Source organism: Babylonia areolata, chromosome 8 (genome assembly GCF_041734735.1).
Source record: "Babylonia areolata isolate BAREFJ2019XMU chromosome 8, ASM4173473v1, whole genome shotgun sequence".
NCBI lineage: Eukaryota > Metazoa > Mollusca > Gastropoda > Neogastropoda > Buccinidae > Babylonia > Babylonia areolata.
In genome coordinates this window covers 22,379,039-22,402,388 of record NC_134883.1, presented here as the reverse complement: position 1 = coordinate 22,402,388, position 23,350 = coordinate 22,379,039, and the positions used below count along the sequence as shown (strand labels likewise).

Here is a 23,350-nt window from a genome sequence, read left to right as displayed (position 1 = left end):
GGAGGTGGTAGTGGTCTGGGGTCGACCAGAGGGAGTGGAGGACGCGTGGAAAGGCTGCAAGGCTTAATTTCTGCCCCAAATAATGTACCTGTACCTGTACCTGTACCTGTTGTTGAGAGAACCTGAGGTAGAGGGCTCTTACGACTGCGATTGCGCCCTAATTTTAGCTCGATTGCCTAAACAAGGTAAGAAAGTTTGTGACCTGTTACAAGTTCTTGTCAGACACAAAACACGAGTGTCAAAGAACCGACAGACAGACAGAAATACGAAAAAACTTAGCTGTATGAAGAGCACAGATCAGGAGTCAAGATGGCTGCTGGAAAAAGAGGAAGCCAGTCAGCAATACAGAGGGGAGGTAAGCTACTTCCGGGAGGTTACCAGCCTTAGCCACTTTCATTTTCTCTGCATAGGCAGATAGTAGTTTGCAAAGGACAGGAATCGGACTCCCTGCCGGGGTCTGCACTAGTGGATCACGGTATGGTGCCTTTATTTCATGTTGCAAAGCATAAAAAAAAATTTTTAAGTCAAAAGTTTAGAATCATTTTTTTTTTCTTACGAAAAATAATAATAAAAGAGAAGAGTGCAAACAATCAAAGACAGCCCCCACCACCCACCACCCCAAATACATGGTACAGAACTGCGGAACATAAGTGTACAAAAACCTCAGACACATAAGCCAGTACTGTTTTGACAAATATCACAGGCCACCTACCAGTTCTGGGTTCCTCACAATCAACAGAGGAGCCGGCATTGGAAGTGGAGGAAGAGGTAGTGGGTACAGCTTCAGCAGTGCTGCGTTCTCCGCTCTGATTGGTCTCCATTTCCACAGGAGCTGGAGGTGACTCGGGATTGGAATCCACGCTTTGCACACGATTCTGGGGGCGCACCACAAATGGTTGCTCCCTCCGACATAAGTTCACCTCATGCTGCAACATAGTCAGTGAGCATAGCATGTTGACTGTGCTATGTCAGTAAGTAGAATTTTAAAACTTGCCAATCAGAAATCTTATGCAACTCTTGCAAAATACTCTCCCCTTATGGATTGTTCCTAAATTTAAAACTTCAATACCATCTTCTCCACTTATGTTTTATTCAAGATTTTAAAATCAAAAGCAACCTTAAAATAATCTCTTATGGATTATTCCTGAATCTAAATTCATAAGCAACTTTTATAAAATTTCTCCCCATATGGTCCCCCCCCCCGAATTCAAAATAATAAGCAACTTTTATAGAATCCCCTCTCCTGATGGCTCATTCCTCAATTTAAAAATCGTAAGTAACTATGATATAACCTTCTCCCCTTATGGCTTATTTCTTGTGAAAAATCAAGCATAAGCAGACTCACACTGGGAAGCCAAATACAAACATAGATTTATATTTGCTTACTTCCAGTCGATTGATGAAAGCCTGGAGGCCACCATGAGCTTGGAATGCTGCCATGTCCATGTTTGTGATCAAATCAATCACACGTACTGCTCGCGTCACAAACTGAAAATGCACACATAACAATGAGTCATACAATGGACATATATCAGTCATCCCACAACCTAATAGGTACCTTCCTGAATGGAGCCAGATTCTCCAAAATGGAATCACCACAAACGTCAAGGACTGAATACTTAATATCGTGAATAAAAATTCAACATATAGGGATTGCGATTTCAGGCAAAAAAAATCTCACGTGCAAACTATTTCCTTCTATGATCTTGAACATCACAAACCACATAAGTTTGCACTATTCAGATATGTATGGGACATAAGGTAGAAACAGCATGACCAAAAAGATTATGTATACAGTCTAATTTCTCATACTTTCACAGAACGATACCATATTTATAAAGAGTTAACACAATACGGGTTTTCTGCCATTTCCCCCTCTGTCTGATTTCACTTACCGTAATGTGTTCCTGACCCTCAGAGTACCAGTTGATGACTTTGAGCAGAGCCTCCATCATGCCGCATGCCACCAAAGCTTCAACCCCTGTCGCAATAAAGAATTTTTTTATATCAATAGCACCACTTCCACTCTGCACCCCTCTCCCAAACCCTACCTTCCCATTATTGCCAAAACAACTACACTTCCATTATCTACTGTCTACCTGATGTCTGCCACATCATTTCCAGTTCTTCCTCCAATGGTTTCTCCCTTCAGCTATAATCTCTTTTGTAGATGATCTTCATACTGGTAAATACTGCATTTCATGTTCAAGCAAAAATTGATGAAAACAAGGAAACCAGAAAACGAAATCAAAAGACTATTCCTTAATGACAGTAGTAACTGCCATCAGAGCTCTCAGCGTCCCAAGAACAATCACCATTCCCACAGCAATAACCCTTTCCAAACCACACACAGCTCTCACAGCATTTGTCTTTCTCTGAGCACTCACCATTCTCATAGCTGGCCAGATGATACAGGAAAGAGAAGAGGGCTGTGGCATACTGCTGAGGGAAAGGTTCCAGTTCTTGATCTGCACACAGTACATGCGAGGTTAGTGTCATTCAAGACTCTATCTCATCAGTTTGTTGGGCAACAAAATGTGTGATACTTCTTTGGTGGATGTGTGAAAAACTGAGACGTAAAACTGTGTAGTTACAGCATCATGACAAACCACTTGAAGAACAAAAAAATCACTTCTCCCCCTTTCTTTCTTTTCCATCATTCTGTATTTTTCTCTTTCTTCCTCCACTAGAACTATCTCAGACAAAGGGAAATTTTAAATTACCATAAAAACAACAGTAGAAAATTATTTGATCAAGCTAATATTCAAATTAGACCAAGCAATTGGACCAAACATGATGCCAAACATGAGCAGAACTGATGAAATAAGACAGACAGAGTCAGAAAGAAAAGAGAACTGACCTATCATGTGCTGAATGCAGGTTCGGACCAGCACAGGCAGAAAGCCATGGTAGGAGGCAGCCCCTGTCGAGTCGATGATGTTCACCAGCCTGCAAACAACATTCCTACAGATACTTCTTTATTTTCTTTCTTTTTTTTTTTCTTTTTTTTTTTTTTTTGCCATCATCCTCCCCTCAACCAGTTATAGTCTATACACAGCAACAATCACTGTATTCCATCAACCACTGAGTCTACACAAACCTGATACATTCACATCAATTTTAAATATGTATATAATTTCTAAACAGGCTTAAATGTCTGGGTAACTTCCAAACTAAATCATTTGAAAAATACAACAATTTTCCTATCAACTGGCATCCTCTGTGGTTTAAGTAATAGGTTTTCCCCCCAACCTCCACTCCCAAATTTCATTTAAAAAATACCTGAGAGCAGCCTGCATAATAACAACAAATAATCATATTACAATATGGCAGTCCCAGTAAAATATAATTATTCTTAAAATCACACCTTTTTTGTTCCCATTATTCTGACTGTTAAAGAAGCAAAACATACTTGGGATTCCTGTCAATGTGTATGATCGACGTAAGTGTTCTGAGAGCTGCTGACTTGATCTCCTGCAAAACACACATCAATCAGAATCAAATACACCTGCACATTATGCCAACTGTGACATACACATGCATACAAAAAGCCAGCAGACACAATATTCTCAATCTGCAGCAGCACAAACCTCATTTAAATAATGTAATCAGCAGAAACTTATCACTTAAACAGGAAACATCTACAATGTTGAACTGATAAAAAGTTATGTCACTTCATGCTCAAATTGATTTTTCCAGTTATAAGAACCATAACAAGATTACGTACAAATCATGTGACCAGTAATCTGTCTAGACCATAACATTCGTTATGTCTGTCTGTTCAATGTTGTTGTTTTTTGTTTGTTTGTTGTTTTCAGCAAATCACCCTTTGAACCAGCGAATAAATAATAAAATCTGCAAATAATGGATCACTCTGGCCCCAGCCATGATCCACGTCACAATGTCAAGAAATGTTTTTAGCATTTTAGCACATTTAACCACCAGCAAATTCAGATGAAACTTTACAAGCAGAGATATCAAAGACCCATACCCCAAAGAGAGTATGAATGGAAGTCAAGGTTACTGTGGCTTGTGAGAATGACCTGTCTGTCCTTATGGAACGCCCACACATTATTCAAACAACTTCAAGGGAGCTGGGAGTAAACTAAGTGGACCTTCAAAAATCTAACAAAAATAAAAGTTTTAATCCTAACTTTGTCAAGATTACAATGCAAAGAAACCATTCTTAAACAACCCAGACCATGATTCAAATAAATGTTCTAATGATCACAATGCAAAAATAATACAGAGGAACTGACTAAATGATAGCTGTTTGTTGAGACTCATACAGCATTTTCCTTTGAGAATTCCCAAAATTCTCTAAACCAATCTGATCTTTTTTAAATTTTGAATACTTTTATCACCAACCTAAAAGATAATTAATCATTTAATTTCAACTTGGAACCCTTTTCAAAATTCACAAAATATTCCATTTATGAAAACTACTTGTTTCTCCAAAAACCTCCTCAAACCTTCCCTCTGTGTAACAGTAATGAGTAGAGACCTCATAATTTCAGAACTCAAATGCTCTAATAACAATACATTCCCACATGAAATACAAATAATTTAAGAAATGCCAACACTGTGAATACCCACTTGCAACTGAGAAATTGTGGACAATTTGTTTTGATTCACAATGAATTTCAATCCATGTTTACAAAATATTCCATTTATGAAAACTACTTGTTTCTCCAAAAACCTCCTCAAACCTTCCCTCTGTGTAACAGTAATGAGTAGAGACCTCATAATTTCAGAACTCAAATGCTCTAATAACAATACATTCCCACATGAAATACAAATAATTTAAGAAATGCCAACACTGTGAATACCCACTTGCAACTGAGAAATTGTGGACAATTTGTTTTGATTCACAATGAATTTCAATCCATGTTTACAACCACATTTCATAAACATGTTTCTAACGTTTTAAAGAAAACTTCTATGATGCAATACAACTCACCACCAGACTGTTGTCAGGGATCTCAATGATGTCCACCAGTTCTTCAATCAGTCCAGGGTACAATATCACATTCAGGTTGTCTTGTATGGCATTGGCATAAACTGCAATTAATACATTTTTTTTTCTTCTTCAAACAAAACTAATTGAAAAGACAATACATTGCGATACATCAATTCATACAAGGTAAATTCAAGTACTTGCCTCTGACTGTTTAGAGTTATAGCTATTCTAAGTGTGGCAATTGGTTCTGAACAAGACATTATGCCAAGGATCTGAAATGTACATGATCCTTAGTAAAAGTGCCAAGATAAACAATCCTGTTTTTGGTTTAATAGTCCTCTTATAAAATAAAAAAACGCCTTTTTTAAAGAAAACCAAAGACAGTACATGTGTGCATAAAGAAAAATTACTACTACAGATTATCTGCTTTGGATGTAGTAGTTGTAGCTCCCTGTCTATTAACCCTTTCGCTGCCAGGGAAATAAGATTTAAGTGAAATCTATCTGCCTGGGTTTTTTCCCACAAAGAACAGGTATATATTTTCAAAAAATTATATGCTCTTTGTTACTGAAGAAAGACCCATAAAAGTACATATATTCTGAAAGGTAAATGAAAAAAGAATCCGAAACACATGATGTTTTCCAATCATATGTTTTCAGTGACATGCTGTTATTTTGAAATGTTTTGTTTTTTTGTCACATTTTCAACTTGTTCCTTACAAACATTACTGAGGTAACTTTCACTAAAATATATTTTCTGGACATATGAATAATACCTGCACACATAAATTATACTAGAACAACCACAATAAAATTAAAAAAAGAGACATACACAATGCACTCTGACTTCTCCAAGTGATAACATCATTATTATTATTATTATGAGCATTTACACCAAATCTTGAAAATAAGCCCTAGGCGCTTAGAAATAGAACACATATGTAAATATCATAAAGGAAAAATTGAATACGAGACACCAAACATCATAAAAATTATTCACACACACACACACACACACACCCACATACAAGCACACGCACACACACACAAGTCATAGCACACAATCAAAAATACTACCAACAAATTATGAAACTATCAAAACGCACTCAGTCATATAAACTCATTTTAGTTCATACTGGAAAGGGATGAGCTGTTGAGAATTAATCAGGATGGGAAAAGGTGGGTCTTCCGACTGTATTTGAAAGATTGCAGCAAAGATGAGTGATGGAGAGGCCAAGGATGTTGATTCCAAAGAAAGGGGGCTCCTCTTCATCCCTCTCAGTCACTTTATCCAGTTCTCATCAGACCGCATTGGCTGAGTGCCAAAAAAAAAAATTGCTCACACTGTGTCCTGCTAATAATTGTCACTTTCTGTTGACTGCTACAGCTGTGCAGCTGGCATCACTCACTGATAGGCATACCTTGGCCAGCCTCTTCATTGCTCCTTTTATTTTCTATCAAATCATCTGATAAAAGTTCATCACTGTCTTCAAATTTATGCTTCAGTTTTTTTCTGAGCATCAGCTGAAGAAAGCAATCCTGGTTGATTTAGTGCACCATAATAGCATGTTTTGTGCACGATGTCCGACATTTTGTTGAGTGAGCAACCAAATCGTTCAAATAAAGGACTGCTGCATGATGTAGATGGGGTTTCTAGCTATGAATAGAATCTAGAAAGATTCCCCAAGCTAAAGCTATCAGCATTTTTGTCAACAAACACAATGCAAACCCGGGAAAAGTCAGAATATTTCAATTACGAGTTATCTCGTCATATAGGCAGCCCAGTGGCTAACAATAACTAACATCCTTTTTTTAATCATACATAACACTAAAGTCATCATGTTAAACTATCAATCAGCTTTTAACTACATACAAGCATACATGCTTGCGCTGACGAGTTATCTCGTCATATAGGCAGCCTAGTGGCTAACAATAACTAACATCCTTTTTTTAATCATACATAACACTAAAGTCATCATGTTGTTAAACTATCAATCAGCTTTTAACTACAATGCCCAACCAAAAAGATGAGAGAAAAACCCATCCCCAACTTACCTAAAATAGAAATGGCCTGTAACCGAGCCTGCACACACTGTATCCTGGCACTGTAGCAGGGGAAGAGATGAGCCAGACGTATGTGCGTGTACAGCAGCACCTACACAGGCAATGTAAAAAAAATATTAAAAAAAATGTTTAAAGTTAGTAATAATAAAAATAATAGTAATGTGCATTTAATGTTGAATATATCAAAGATCTGCACACTTGCATTTAATCACACTCCCAGTTACACACACCACACAGAAAGCAAGTAAAGGAAAGGAAGAAAATGGGAAAGAACAACAAATATATGGCTACCATGCCAAGACAATGAGAAGAGTGATGTTGACAACCATTTTAAAAGGTAAAAAGGGATTATGTTAGTGTAGGAGGTGGTGGAGGTCTGGAGTCGACCGGAGGGAGCGGAGGAAGTGGAGAAGGCGGCGGGTTGGCGTTGTTGAGAGGGCCAGCAGTAGAGGGCCCAGAGTGTCAGCGAATCGATTGCAATCGCGCCTTAATTTTAGCGCGATCGCTCAATCAAGCTAAATAAACAAGAACGCCAGAGAATCGACAGACAGAAAATACAAAAAAAACTTATCCGTATGAAGAGCACAGGAACAGGAGTCATGATGGCTGCCGGAAAAAAAACAACCCACTAGTCAGGGGGGCAAAGGGGAGTTTACCTACTTCCGGAAGGTTATCGGCCGTAACTACTTTCGTTTTCTCCGCACAGGCGGATAGTAGTTTGCACAGGACAGGAATGTCAGACCCCTGCCGGAGTCTGCACTAGTGGGTCACGGTTAAGTATGTGTAATTAAATAATAATTTACATTTCCCCCCAACGTGCCATGTTGCTATCTTGAGGGGAGGGAGGGTGCATGTGTGTTTTTATACCAAAGAAAATCAAGCATATTTTTTTTAAAGAAATACCAACACAATTATTGCACCCACAAAAAAGAAAAAAAAAACTGCTTTCACCTATCCAAATAGGAAATTTTCTTCCCAAAATTACGTTTATTTTAACGTACTTACCGTGACCTACTGGTGAAGACTCCAGCAAGGGTCTGATTTCCAGTCCTGTGCAAACTACTACCCCTGAGAAGGTGACAAAACGAAAGTACATGTGGCTAGTTACCTCCCCCTTAAAGGTTACCTCCCCTGTGCATGCCTTGAGCGCCCTCTTCTGACACAGTTTATAACCAAAAACCAACTCTTGAGTACCAAGCCAAACTGATCACACTGACTCACTCTGTTGACCTGTTAAAAATTTCTTTCGAAACAAAAAGAATAAAGGATTCAAAAAAGAAAGTGAGAATTAAATCATTCTGCTTCATGTCCAAGCAAAGCTCAGACTCTGAGTCCTGGTTTTTTTGTGGGTTTTTTTTTTGGTTTCTATTTCTTTTTCAAAGGCGAATTCTTATTCAAAGTCTGATCTGTGCAACCTCCTTTTCAAAGCCATCTTGAAACGAAAGCCCCTGAAGTCGGTTGTGGTTTATCCTCCTTTGCTCAAACACCAATGATGCAGCTCTTTTGAAAGCATAATTTGGGCGATCTCTCAAGATGGATTCAGTGCGCAAAGTGTAATGACACAATGAGACCTTCAAAAACATTATTTGTTTCAACCAAAATGTAAGGTAAACAAGACAGCTTACACCTGAATGAATAAATGTGTATGTTTGTCACTTTAGTAACAGGAGTTAATTCTAACCCACACCCAGACAACAAATTCAGCAGGAAATATGAAAAAACAAGATAAAAGCAAGCAAAGAGACAAGAGACAGCTCTGAAATAAGTGCTAAGACACTGTCCTAGAGGCAAATGAACAGGTTGAAAGGGTGCTAAGAACTGACCTGTTTGTTGGAAGGTACAGAGAAGTTCTCCATCAGCTCCTCCATAATTTGTGTAGGCAGCTTCTCTGAGCGATCTAGGTTCTCCATGTGTATACTCTGCACTGCATTTGAACTCTGAAATATGAAAATCAAGAACCAAATACGTCACGATCAGTCCCCAAGTTCACACACACACACACACGCACTGCCACATACTATTTCTGCTTTTCACTCATCACTAAAAACTCATCTTTTGAAAACCTATCGATAAGCACTCTCTCCTTGTTCTCCAACAATATCCATGTCAGCTCACTTTGGATGTGTGAAGAGTGGGAAAGGGAGAGTGTGTGTGTAGGAGGAGGGGGCAAGGGGTTTTGAGAGTGGTTATGAATGTTTTATGTAACTTGTAATATTTTTCTTGCATGTAAAGTGCCCTGAGCTCTCAGAGAGAAAAGGCACAATATAAATGAACATAATTATTATTATTATTATTATTACATGGTACCTTCAAATTTTACGAAAATAGACAAAAATATGTTGCATCACAGTTCGGACCACCATCAAGGACAGCTTAGAAGAAGATATCCCCCCTCTACTTTCAGAATACCATCAATTTTCTAAATAAAAAGCAATGTTCTCATTTACTTCAGACATTTTCTTTATTATGTGGTGTATCTGGATACTTAATAATGCTTAAATTCATTTGCACTGTACAAATGATTCTGTATTCCATTCAAAACACACACCACACACCTTTTTGGATGATTTTTCATCTTTGTGTTCCACATAGAACTCAAAGTGCAGAGTGGTAGCACTGGCAGGGTAACTCTGGAAATAAGAAATATATATGGAATGACTTTTCTATGAATCCAAAATCTACAGAGAGGTTTGGTAAATACCTCATATATGCACATATCCCCTTTCCAGTCAATCCACAAGGTGCTGATATCTATTTCAACTTAAAAGTGTTCACAATCAACTGTTAACAACATAACTGAATTTCATAATCAATAGTTCTTCAATCATACCAAAATTCTTTGCTGGATTTTTAATGAATAATTTGGCAACAGTATGCCCAAAAATTATAGTGTTTTTTTTTTTTTTTTAAGATAAATACAGGAAGTAAAAAAGCTATGTGAGTATAGTTAGCTATCACTATTAGGATTTCAATGAATAAACAATGATACAATTACATAAATGTGTGAGATGCAATTACATAAATGTGTGAAAGAACAATGATGCAATAATACAAATATATGTGAAAACATGTCTTGCCACTAAGTATAATAAATGTATAACTACTGGAGACAAAAGAACATGATCTGACAGAATGTAAAGTAATTGTTTGCTGAATCTTGTCAATAAATACAGGATCAAAATGGCTTGGAATGCAGTATCCACAGCTATTTTATCTACATAACATATTAAGCAATTTTTATGTCAGACAGTATGGCTGGCAAAGAAATGAATAAAGACCAGCCAATGTGGCAAAGTGGTTAGTGTCGCAGACTGATGGCTGGGAGGATGCATGTTCAATTCCTAGCAGAGATTGTAATTTTCTGCCAATGGCCAGCTCATACCCAAAGTCATGTGTGCTATCGGCTTAAATGGGAACAGCATGACCACAGATACATGCATAATCCACTTCATGGATGCGGCTCCTGAAAGTGTCATCTCTCAGGCTTGGTTAACGCTGGGATATCATTAACTTGGCAATTCATCCATCCCTCTTTCCAGCTCAGTCAGGAACCTTGGTGTTGTCCATGCAAAAATTTATCAGTCAGACATGTCAATCCTGCTACTTTCAATTGCGACGCATCAGTTCCATTCGGATATATCTGTCCACCAACACAACATCTAGACTTGTCGTTTCTCTCATTCTCTCTCGCCTTGACTACTGTAACTCCCTTTTGTCTGGTTTGCCTGATTCATCCATTCAGTCCCGTCAGCGCATACGAAACTCGGCTGCCCGACTCGTCCTCAGAAAAGATAAGATCTGAACACATCACTTCTATTTTGCAACATCTCCATAGGCTCCTGTCTCATACAGAATAAAGTATAAGATCAGCACTCTATGTTATAAATGTATTCACAAATCTGCCCCTTCCTATCTTTGTGGCTGCCTTCACCTCTACAGTCCATCTCGCTCTCTACAATCTGTTTATGCATACCCAGATTCAAACACTCCACTGTTGGACGCCATTCTTTCTCTGTCTCTGGACCTTGCATTTGGAATGAACTTCCTTTCACTTCATCAGGTCTCCGCACTCAGCTCTTTCAAGTCTGGCCTTAAAACCCACCTCTTCACAAGATACCCTCCCTCCCTCCCCTGCCTCTTCGTTGTCTTCAGTTTCTTCAGTTTTAGAGTTATGCATGCGTGTAAATGACTGGTGTGAAAGCGTTTAGATTTGTCTCTGCACAAGATTCAGCACTATATAAATATTACTATTATTATTATTATTATTAACCATTATACACCACACTCGCCCAATAGCAGCTTACAGTGTAACGTGCCCAAACCTGCCCAGTACCGCCGGCTAAACATGTGCTTACTATGGGCGCAGGCATTGTTGTTTACATTAACGTAACTCGCGTGAGATTCACAGCCTCATTTTCAGCACTTCATGCCATGCATTTTGCGCTCTTCAGAGTCCGATTTGCTTGAATTTTGACAAAGTTGTGAATTTTTAAAGTTGCAAGACGAGTTTGACGATTGCTGAGAGCTTTTGCACAATCTGAACAACGATTATGAAGATGATTTTGAACCGTTTTAATGATTTTTGCGTGAGAATCTTGTAAAATTCGATTGGACTGAGTGACATTAATGTCAACTGACCGAGTTTTGCGGACAATGAGAGAAGTTGGTCACTTGAATGTGAATGAATCGCCGGACCTCGGAAATCATGAATCAAATGCCGGACCTCCGAAATCGATACTGTCAGTGAGTTAGTCTTGATTTCACTGATATTATTGGCGTTCTGCACAATCTTCCTGATTGTGCTAGTTCAATGAAATATATTACTGATTTGGTTAAGTTTTACCAAAGTTCTGAAGTTTCAAAGTTGCAAAGTGAGTTTGATGACCGTCGAGAGAAGTAGTGTAATCTGAACGACTATTCTGAAGATGATTTCTGCGTGAGACTTTGGTAAAAGGCGATCGTATTAAGTGACCTAGACATCCACTGACTGAGTTTTACCGATATTGAGAGTGTAGTCGGTACTTGAGTGTGAATCAATCACCAGACTTCCGATAACATGAATCGATCACCGGACCTCCAAAATCATCAATCGATCGCCAGAACTCCGAAATCGTGAATCGATCGCCAAACCGTCAGAACTGAAACTGTAAGTCGTTGATTGCACTGATACTTATTGGCATTCTGCACGATCTTCCTGATTTTGCTACTTCAATGGATTATAACTTTCTTTTCGTTATGGAGAAATTACATGTGAGGTAGGTTTGTTGTTTGTTTTTGTTTGTTTGCTGTTGTTTTTGTCTCCACCATCATTGGAAAACACATCATCCCATGAAAAGAACATAAAAATCAGCATGTTCATTGTTGCAATTCAAATTGAGTAAGAAAAAGAATAAAAAGAAGATGTGTTAGAAGCAATTGCAGACCAGATAAACTTATTTCAAAGAAAATCATACTGTAATTAAAAGAAATTTTTTCAAAGTTGACCATCAAATTTAACACTTTTATTATTTTTGTGTGTAAATACAACGCAAAATAAGCCTGGAAACAAAAATTCTTTTGCAACTTTATTATGTGTAGAATGCAGGAAAAAGAAATATGTGCAACAAAAGAAGGAAAAGGAATTTTTAATCAATGTTTATAATTACCCACTATCAAAAATCGCAAGTTATTCCCCTTGGCATGGGATTTCATGAGTGATTAGTGCTGAGCGACCTGTGGGTAAGACGGTTGAGAAAGGAAGCATACAGTACAGTCTTCTCATGTAGTCCAATACCTAAAATGGGCTTCCACAGCAGCAGCAGCACCATCATCCTCATTCGTTATCAGTATTGAAAAAAAGGAAATTTTCTATCTAAAATTACGTTTAAATAACATACTTACCGTGATCCAACTAGTGCAGACTCCGGCAGGGGTCTGACATTCCTGTCCTGTGCAAACTACTATCCGCCTATGCAGAGAAAATGAGAGAACTACGGCCATCACCCTATGCCACCGAAGAGACATTTTCTGATGGTGACACAGACTCAGAGGAACCACCTTCAGAAGAAAACCAGTTGGTTTCCCTGCAGGAAGCACTAGCACACCTAGCTTCCTACACTCCAGACAGGGTGGAGACAATTCACGCACCGGGCACGCCTCAATCCTGCGGTGCTACGGAAATCATGGGCATCCACAGATCCTCCAATGGCCCTCACTATGCCCTCGCACAGTCGCCCATGGTACTTGATGCCCTGCATAATACGCTGATCGATTCACACTCAGTTTCAACCCTCTTCTACTTCCATGCTTGGGGTGATTCCTGTAAAATCCTTTGGTGTTAGCAGATTCATGGCAGACTGTCACCAGAGGGACATGGTGCCAGTCTCCACTGTGGTCTGTGGATGCTTACTCCATCTGGCTCCATGACTAAGCAATTATTGTCATCAGCAGGGGGCTTAGTAGGTGGTGTCCCAAGTATGTTAAATCAGAACAGGCACTGCTGAAGACCATCAAAGTAACTCAGCAGTGCAGGGTCTCCTCTAGTGTTTGACCTCCTGATGACCAGCATAAACAGTTCCTTATAGTCTGTTAATGCTGGGACTTAACAGATGAACCCAGGTGTGGCTGTGTGTGGGGGACTTAGGATGAGCACCATAGGAGTAATACCACTGAAATGGCACGGATGATGGGGCAGTAAAAAGTAAAATAAAACAAAAGGAAAACAGTTTTTAATCATCAACATCAGCATCACAGCTGTGTGACAAATGGCTTTGCACTGACAAGCAACCCGTCAATCTGTCATTGTGTAACTCTTAATAAAATCAGGATACGACCTGCAAAGTTTGTTTTCAAGATTCAAGTTAATACTCACTGTGGTGGGCAAATCTTTACAGCACTCTGCCAATCCAAAGCCATTCTCTTTTCCTCCCCAACTCTGAAACGCAGTAATAGACAACAGACATGTCTCATCGTGCACTTTCCTTTTTAACAATCTTAACAAAAAAAACAAACAACAAAAAACCCACAATCCCACATATTCAAAATACACACAAAATTTACACCACTAAGACACAAGGAATACTGCATATGCAAAAATGTCAATGTAATGTATGAGGATGCCACTGCCACTGCTCTTTTCTTTGATTTCGTTTGTGGGCTGCTGCTCCCATGTTCACTTATACAGAAGAATGAGAAAACTTATGTGTATGGCTTCTTTTTTTTTTAAACATCCATGTAGGCAGCCACACTTCAATTTCAGGGCGAGCATACAGATATGTTCATATTTCCATGACCCACCCAAAAAGTGACAAGGATTACAGGAGTGTTAACATGAGTGATGTTCTGTACACATACAGGTAGGTGTGCCTATGTTGACCTGGGATATCAGAAAAATCTCCACCCCTAACCACTCAGATGCAGCTAGGATTCAAACCTAGGAACCTGGGATATAAAATCCAATGCTCTAACCACTCGGCTATTGAACCTGTCAAATAAATGGAACTGCTGACCTATACACACACACACACAAAAAAACCCACACACATGTTGGTTCTTTTCTAATGTCAAGTAATCAGCCCGATTTGAATTTTGTGGCTGTACCCACATTAGGTAAGAGAGGGCTGTGTTGTGTGGATGTGTTAACGTGGAGTGTGGTGTGATATGTGTGCACGTGTGTGAGTGAGTGAGAGACAAAGATAAAGAGACAGAGACAGTCAGAAAGAGAACCAACCTCTGCCAGATGAGTGAGGCGAATTATCAAGGCCTGGCGTTTTTCTGGGTTCATGCGAGTAATGAAGTTTGACCTTTTACTGCACAACACAAACCATCAATTTTGTAACAAAACAAAACAAAACAAAAAAAAAGTGTTCAGTGTATCATGCACACTTAATCAAAGGCTTCTCATGCACACTTAATCAAAGGCTTCCTTATTTTCTTCTTTTTTTCTGTTTCTATTATTCATCAAATATGTGACATTTGTGATATCAACAAAGAAAAAATGTAAAACAGTATTCCAGACTCACCACTCCAAATCTGCCAGTGTGTAAAAAAAAAAAAAACAAAAAAAAAAACCCCACGTACAGAAATTTCCATCTGCGTCATTATAGAAATTTCATCGCAAAATAATACAAGAGGCAAAGCCTTCAAGTCTCAAGACTCACTTGTGCTTCACGCTATATCCAGTAAAGGAATCATAAAGACAAAAAAAAAAAAAAAAAGATTAAAAAAAATCGTTAAAAAGTGTTCTGTACAGAATATGATATATAAAATAAGCTTGGGAGAATTTTTTTTTAAAAGGCATGCGAACTGGATCGAACCATGCATGCTCAGTTCCGAAGCAAACTGACTAATCCCCACTGCTGCGGCACATCTGATATCACCTGCGTAAATTTAATATATAAAGCAATAGTTTTCTTCATCATATGATAAATAAATGTCACTGAATTGGATGTAATAACACTGTTTAAAATATGTTTTATGTGTCTTCTTGTAAATCTCGATTATATTTTTACTTCGGTGGCAAAGGAGACACTGCCATCACTTCAAGTACATCGCAACACATGGCAGATCTCTAGATCTGCATGAACCAGTCTACAATGGGCTGAAAGAAACAATCGATTCAATTTTTCTTTTGTGTTCATTCCAGTTAATTCAGAGTCCGCTTTAGAATATTTGTGTGCAGTAAACATGTCAATAGTGTAGTTAGTATCACTGTATGTGTTCTGTCCAGAATCTGTATTTGTTTCCTTTTAATTGTCAACATGAAAAACGAGGTCATCTGTCTTCTCACCAAATTCTAGCAACTCAGTGGGAAGCGGTTTTTCAGAATTTTCGGATTTCAGAATGAGTCTCAACAAAATAAACCGCGGATGATCTGGAAATACAGCTGAATTCGGGAGACTTAAAAACTAATATTGGTATGACTGTGAAGATTTTTTTTCATACTATGTTTAAGCTAAATTTGGTATTGGCAGACAAAGTATTTCCAGAGAAAATGGCAATGTTAAAGTTTACCACGGACACACAGACACAGACACAGACAAAAGACACACACAGAGACACAAACACAGACAACCAAACACCACGTTATAACACAGACTCACTTTGTTTACAAAAGTGAGTCAAAAATTCATATGAAATTGCTGTACCTGGACAGTGTGTTCAATTTCCTTTCAGAAAGGATATGTTATCACACTTTCTTTCAGCAGTTCTCATGCTACAATTTTTAAAAATCCATTACCCTCCATGACCAAAACATCCTGTGGCAAAAATTATCACTCCGCATAAAATAGGCTGGCACTGACAGGGTTAATGATATAAAACCATCAGAATGTATTCAGTGTTGGAACACTTGCAGCAATTGTGCAAACCAGATAAAAATCCCCAAATAAAAACTGCAAGCTAAAGAATGCTCTTGTTTACTAATTCCATAGTGCCTTGTAATGATCATGACACTTATTTCTTCACAATCTAACATGCATCTCAAAGCTCATCAAGAATAAAACAGTCTAACAAGACCCTATCCATCTGTATGAGACCAGATAGAACTGATGCATGCTCACACAAGCCACAGCAGTTTTTGCCTTGCACTTTAGTTCCAAGTAGGCGGCATTTACTTATATGAAGACGAAAAACTAAGTAACGAAACAGCCTGAAGCCCTGGTAACTCCAGACACAAGGAATAACCCACAGCCGCAGTACAGAAAAACGACTTGCACAGAGTAAAGCCATGCTTAGCGTGCTGTAGAACGGGACTAGCTAAATAACACGCCAGTTGCCATTGACCTGGCCACAGGCCACCTGCCGAGAAGGGGCTTGAGAAGGGAAGGAGAGAGGGAATGGTCGCCTACAGTAATTGTGGCATCCCACACACTAATTCTCACACTCACACAATGGTGCCAGTGTGGTGTGTCTGTGAATATTTGCATTCACACGAGGGAATCTCTACACACACACACACACACACACACACACAAAGCAAAACACAAGAACAACAATACATATATGTATACATATACATAATTATATACACATACATTTATATACATACCAGTACATTGATTATATATCAGAATCAGAATAAATGCATGATCCCGATAAGACAAATTAACTTTGGTGAAGTATGTGATACATCACAGAGATAACGAGCATGACAGCAAACCAAACCCAATAATACATCCCCTTCCCACTGTTTAACATGCACGTGCGCACACACACACACACCTTTTATATTTAAATATCACTCCACCCCTGTCCCAACACACATGACTATATATTCCTGTTCATTGTGCAAGCTGAAATTCGCCACCTGTTTTTTTTTATGGGAGGGAGAGGTGAGTGTAATTGCTTTTTAACAGGTTCCAAAAAGTGACATGCTGAAATATGGAAAACATGAGTGAAAATGAATGACAAAGCACTAACGCACATTTGTACAAAACAATAGAAAAAAAAAGTTAGAGAGAAGGGGCGGAGGTGGAGAGAGAGAGAGAGAGAGAGAGAGAGAGAGAGAGAGAGAGAGAGAAGAATGTAATACTCACACATGAACACAAAAAAAAATACATTTGAGCTGCTTGTAGCATGCTTTGTATGTGGAATGCTTGTAACATGCATTTGGAATTACCATTATTATACCATTTACTTTATAAAGAAATAATGTTGTGCATGTTGCATGCCACAGACATTAAGTGCCTGTAACATGCATACATTTACACACACACACACACACACACACATACACACACAACACATGCATACATGCATGCATGCATTATTGTACTCACCAAATGGAGCCACTTTATGATATTACGTAGTTACTCCACTGACATATCACAGTGTTGAAAAGACTCACTGACTGCTGGCTCTCTGACAGTCTCAGCACCATACACGATCCTAACAACTACCGTAAAGTTCGGTCTATAAGCCGCAACTTTTTACTCCAGCTTCAACCTCTGCAGCTTATACAATGATGCGGCTTATTTGAGGATTTTAACGATCCCAGGAGTGTCACGTTCTCGTCTATTCTTAGCTGTCCTTCAACTCACCAAAATCATGATTTCTGTCCATGAATTTTTGGATGGGCTTCAGGATAGTGTGCTAACTGTTCACGTTTTATAAATCAAATCCGCACACATTAAAGCCTTCAGTTCTACTCTGCTCAAGCGTACACCCTCATCATGCCGAAAACGTGACATTATGCCTATGATGCAGCCTTCAAATTGAAGGCGATCGACCTAGCAGATGACAGTGCAAGTGACGAACCAGCAGTAACCTCCACCTTCATGTTCATGAAGTGAAAGCGAGGCTGAAGTCAGTGACAAGATGGCGGAGGAAGCTGTGCTGGTTCTCTTCAACTCGGACACTGAAGACGAAGATTTCAATGGATTCAGTGAGCAGGATGACGTTGAATAAATGTGACTATCCCTAAATTATGGATCTTATTTTCGTTGTGTTTATTTATTATTTTTTGTGGCACTAGCAGTATTTTTGCTTGCTTTTCTTTGTGTTGTTCCCGCTTGTGTTTATTTCATAACCTACAGTATTGACAGCTTTTCTGTAGTATCAATATGTGTTCCGGTACCGGAAATAAGTGCGGCTTATAAGCCAGTGCAGCTTATGTATCTATAAAGTTCAATTTTTTCCAAAATTTAGAGGGTGCAGCTTATATACCAGTGCGCTCAATAGACCGAACTTTACGGTACTTCAGCACATCAGATATATTGACTTCTGAACTCACCTGTTGCTCAAAATATAAATGATTCATCCACCCAGCACCTGTGTTCCTTGTGATCTATAACCTGTGTTTAAAGCTTTGTTTTAATCTGCTCTAATTCCACCTTCCTACTGTTACAACCCAACACCCGTCTACACATTATTTCCAAATGTTATATATGGAAATGTGTTAGACTGTAACTTATAATAATAAAAAGCTTAATTTTGGAATATTTTTATATCTGCAAGAACATCATACCATATACAAAAAGTTCATAAGGATGTGTATGTTGAGATTAAACAAACTGTTTATTTACACTCCACTACCACCACCACCTCCAACACACACACACACACACACACACACACACACACACTTGAGCTAATCAAAACTGTATGAAAAGTACTACTACTTTGACTACTGCTTCCACTACCACCACAATTACAACTACACCTAATGCTGCTGCTATTGCATTCGGATGAGACGATAAACCGAGGTCCCGTGTGCAGCACACACTTAGCGCACGTAAAAGAACCCACGGCAACAAAAGGGTTGTTCCTGGCAAAATTTTGTAGAAAAATCCACATCAATTGGAAAAACAAATAAAACTGCACACAAGAAAAATACAAAAAAATGGGTGGCGCTGTAGTATAGTGACGCGCTCTCCCTGGGGAGAGCAGCCTGAATTTCACACAGAGAAATCTGTTGTGATAAAAAGAAATACAAAATACAAATACAAAATACAAATATGTTTCTTTACTCTTTTTATTTTTCTAAATATCAAACATGACTTTCTTCTGCGACGCCGCTAATTAGAACAATTATACTATACACATAAGTCACCACCAGCTCACTGCAATGACTCAGCTTCCTGGCACAGTGCCAGTGTGTAGCATGTGGCTTGACCTGCCTCACATAGACCTTAAATCGTCAGTTAATTAAGTCACTCACATAAGTGCTGCAGACACCAGCTTTTGTCAGGCGAAAGACAACACCTGGGGCTACAATCGTCACTATTTTTTTTCCACAAAAAAAAATTATGCATACTTTTTATAGAACCACAAGCAATCCAACGCATGAACACACAGGCAAAAGACTGCAATAGTCAGGCAAAGTTGCGACAGAGAAACAGCGCACCGCAAGAAGCGCGCTCTGTGGCTGAACGGGTCAGGCAGGAGGCCATGTGCATGATATAAAGAAGCCATGACAAAACATGCGATTTCGGAAGAATGCACACTAAAAACATGGTGAGAGTGGATGCTGACCTGAAGACGTAGAGAAGATTGAGGACTGCGAGGACTACAAGCATGTCACAGGAGGCCAGGAGGGAAATGAGATGCTCCATGGAACTGTACAGATGGCGTGAAAAGCTGTGCTCGATCAACAATGCTGTGAACCGCACCACTTCAAGCAGCAGCAGCTTCAGCTGTGGAATAACAAAGCATTGTTTTATTTTGGGTGTCCATGCCATCAACTGCCTCTATACAGAAAGCTAAGAAATGGAAGTACGCAAGAAAGAGAATCTGCAAGTGTGAAAGACACATTCAGTGTGTGCCAGCATGTTAATATTCAATGTGTGCATGAAAGCATGCTGGACACTTCCAAATAATTTCAAACAAGGAATATAAGAAAACCATTTTTTGTGTATTTGCAAACACTGTAACAGCTAAAATAAAACATCAATCAAGGACAGCTCAGAATACCCTTCAAATGTAAAAACAAACAGTTTATTTCATTTTCTACTGAAGTGACTTTGTAGCTCTGAAAATAATCAATCTTGCTAATATGATAAACCCAAACCAAAAGTCTTATCTATCCACTAACTTGCTCATGTTCAGGCAGATCACAGGCCATCGTCCAGGTGCTGTTCGTAGGATGAGCACAGCCCTTCTCCAGCACTGCATCGAACTGATCAAGCACATCCGCCCAGTGGTATAACTCACACTGAAATGAGATGACCGCATCATAAATCAAGGAGAGTTTGGACAAATACCTTGCACTTCAAATTAAGAAGGAAAGGCAAAAGAAATGGGCATGGCATTCACCTTCTATATTTATGGGCTGGTACTGATGATGAACAAGTGGACCTCTACATATAACCAGATTTACCCAAGCATGCAGGCAGCCTAACTAAACCAACTAAACACTGACAAAAACAGAGGCACAAGTGTCCAAGAATACAAAATTCACAAAATAATTTTTCCCAAGTTAATGTAAAAAAAAAACACCAACAACAAAAGAACAGGTATTGAGATGATGGGGGTGAGAGGGTCAGAAGGGTCAGAAGTTTAACCAATCTATAAATACACACACACACACATCTCTCTCTCTCTCTCTATGTATTTTTTTTTTTTCCAATAAAATAGAAGAAAGTCTTCACATTTTTGTTCAAACATATCATAGAAAAACAAAACTAAACAAAAAACACCATTAACCTTGCCAATATAACAGATACTGACTTTACCTTTCCGTATGTCCAAGATTTCACATCACTGAGAACTTGCAAAAGGTCAGATTCTGGGCAGGACTTGATTCTCTCAATCAGTGTTTTGCAGTCCGCGGGCTGTGTACATAAAGTCTGTATATTTCATGCCAATTCAATTATACTGCTTTCATTGTATATTCAAATTCCAACAAGAAAATGTTCTGTTTCAATAAATATTTTCTTGTACAACTTTTCTTTTTTTTTTTTTTTTTTTTTTTTTTTACTTTTGTTTGCATACAATAACAAAGTCCAGCTTGATTTCATGACTAGACTGCCCAGCAGACACAGCACTTAGAATACTTAACTAAAAATAATCTGAAAACTGTACCTCTCTGTTCTGCTCACCACTGTAACCAAGATTATCCTGAGCTGTTCCTATATCCATTACGTTACCATCCAAATACAAGAAACTAAATACTCCTTTGTCTATAACTGTCACAATCACCACCACATTTTCTCCCCCTTCTCAAAATAAAACATTTACACATTGGACATGACAAACCACACAAGATCAACCAGAAAAAAAAAGTAATGTTCAAATACAACTTCAGCAATAAATAAATAAATCTAATAATTATATACAGAAACAACAGGCAGCAAAACTGTCATTTTAACTGAATTAAAAGGACATAGTTAAAATACAACCTGATTACTTAAAATCTTATCAAATGGGTTGATGTGTTTTCTTGAAATTGTTGAATGCAATACTTACAACCTCCGAAGAGGATTTTTTCAGTTTAGATCTGTCAATCTTCATTGTCCTGGTTTGATGTCTGAAACAAAAAACAATAATAAATATGTAATTGTTTTAAACAATTATCAACTCTATAGCCAAGTTTAAATAAAAAAATATATACAGGTGCTTCTTAGTTGTAGATAATGTGTAAGCCTTTAAACTAAAATCTTTTTCTTTAAGACAATCACCAAAACTTTTTTTTTTTTCATCGAGTCTAGAATATTCCAAAAACCAAGCCCATGGGCCAGTCAATCCCAAGACTTCAGTAGGTAACTTGTGTATGTCTTCACCAATGTTATCAACAATTAACTTATTAAATTGAAGAGTACTAAATTTCAGTTTTAATGTCTTTAACTAAGAGAGCTATGGGTTGTTGTTTTTTCTGCCAAATCAGGATGCCAGTGACTCTCAGTACAAATAGTATCCCAGCCTTCTGGAAATTGTGAAAAGAAAAAAAAAACCTCTTTTTTTATCACCCTCCTTGTTTCTGACCTTTTTCTTTACTTTCAGTCAAGTATTCCAGTCTTATTTTCAACCTTGCTGGTCCATCCACTAGTATTTTTTCTGGAAAGCCTTTAATATTTTCAGTCTTTTTCTTCACTTGATAATTGGGCACTCTTTCCTTGTGTTGAGAATGAGGTACTCATTGGCACTTTTCAGGTTTTGTATGAAAACTATCACCAACTGATATACAATTTTGTATTAATATATAATTTTCCGTATCATATATATACTTATGTTGAAAGTTAAGTTTTTCAATGCTCTTCTGAAAAACTGAGAAAATGGTCAACGTCAGAGGTATGTCCTAGGTTTATGTGCATGAATGGCACATAATTTGTACCTAATTTTCTTATCCAGTTTTTCTCTCCCCCCAATCCCCCCTCCAAATCCCCCCCTGTGTGTGTGTGTGTGTGTGTGTGTGTGTGTGTGTGTGTGTGTGTATGTATGTGTGTGTGTGTGTGTATGTATGTGTGTGTGTGTGTGTGTGTGTGTGTGTGTGTGTGTGTTTGTACTATTTTGGGTTCTATAGAACCAATATTTTGTTTTCAGCCCAGATGTGGTCCTGTGTGGTCAGCTGGATTATAAACTATAAAGAGGGTCATATTGCATTGACAACAGACATATAAAATATTTTACTGTTCAATTTTTGTGTGATGTAATATATGTTAGTGTCATTTTAAGATGGTGACTGGTTATTACTTTCATTGGATTGCAACCAAAAAAAGAGCTAAACCAGATACAAAACAAAAAAAATGCTGAAGACTTTGCAGCAATTCATTGCCATGAATGCAGCAGTTCAAGTGGTAAACCCCTTCGACTCAAAAGTGTCTGTTTATCAAGGAGGCATCACTGCATTCAGACTAATCCACATACGCTACATCTGACCTGCTAGTCAGATGCCCAACAAGCTTAGTAATAC

At 38.3% G+C, this 23,350-nt stretch overlaps 1 protein-coding gene across 6 annotated transcripts in view; it reads right to left on the bottom strand.

Moving 5' to 3' along the window:
* Positions 1-23,350, bottom strand: part of LOC143284656 (E3 ubiquitin-protein ligase HUWE1-like) — a 108,045-nt gene that overhangs the window by 79,983 nt on the left and 4,712 nt on the right. For all 6 annotated transcript variants that reach the window (XM_076591557.1, XM_076591562.1, XM_076591560.1 and 3 more), the window contains exons 2-17: positions 21,907-21,967; positions 21,174-21,272; positions 20,534-20,653; positions 19,975-20,135; positions 14,732-14,810; positions 13,874-13,936; positions 9,579-9,653; positions 8,847-8,960; positions 7,015-7,114; positions 4,961-5,061; positions 3,413-3,474; positions 2,861-2,949; positions 2,388-2,468; positions 1,896-1,981; positions 1,387-1,488; positions 713-926 (exon numbers count right to left, since the gene is read on the bottom strand). In XM_076591557.1, the coding sequence (XP_076447672.1) occupies positions 713-926; positions 1,387-1,488; positions 1,896-1,981; positions 2,388-2,468; positions 2,861-2,949; positions 3,413-3,474; positions 4,961-5,061; positions 7,015-7,114; positions 8,847-8,960; positions 9,579-9,653; positions 13,874-13,936; positions 14,732-14,810; positions 19,975-20,135; positions 20,534-20,653; positions 21,174-21,272; positions 21,907-21,951 (1,591 nt within the window). In that variant the 5' untranslated portion in view covers positions 21,952-21,967. The remainder of the gene's footprint in view (positions 1-712; positions 927-1,386; positions 1,489-1,895; positions 1,982-2,387; positions 2,469-2,860; positions 2,950-3,412; positions 3,475-4,960; positions 5,062-7,014; positions 7,115-8,846; positions 8,961-9,578; positions 9,654-13,873; positions 13,937-14,731; positions 14,811-19,974; positions 20,136-20,533; positions 20,654-21,173; positions 21,273-21,906; positions 21,968-23,350) is intronic.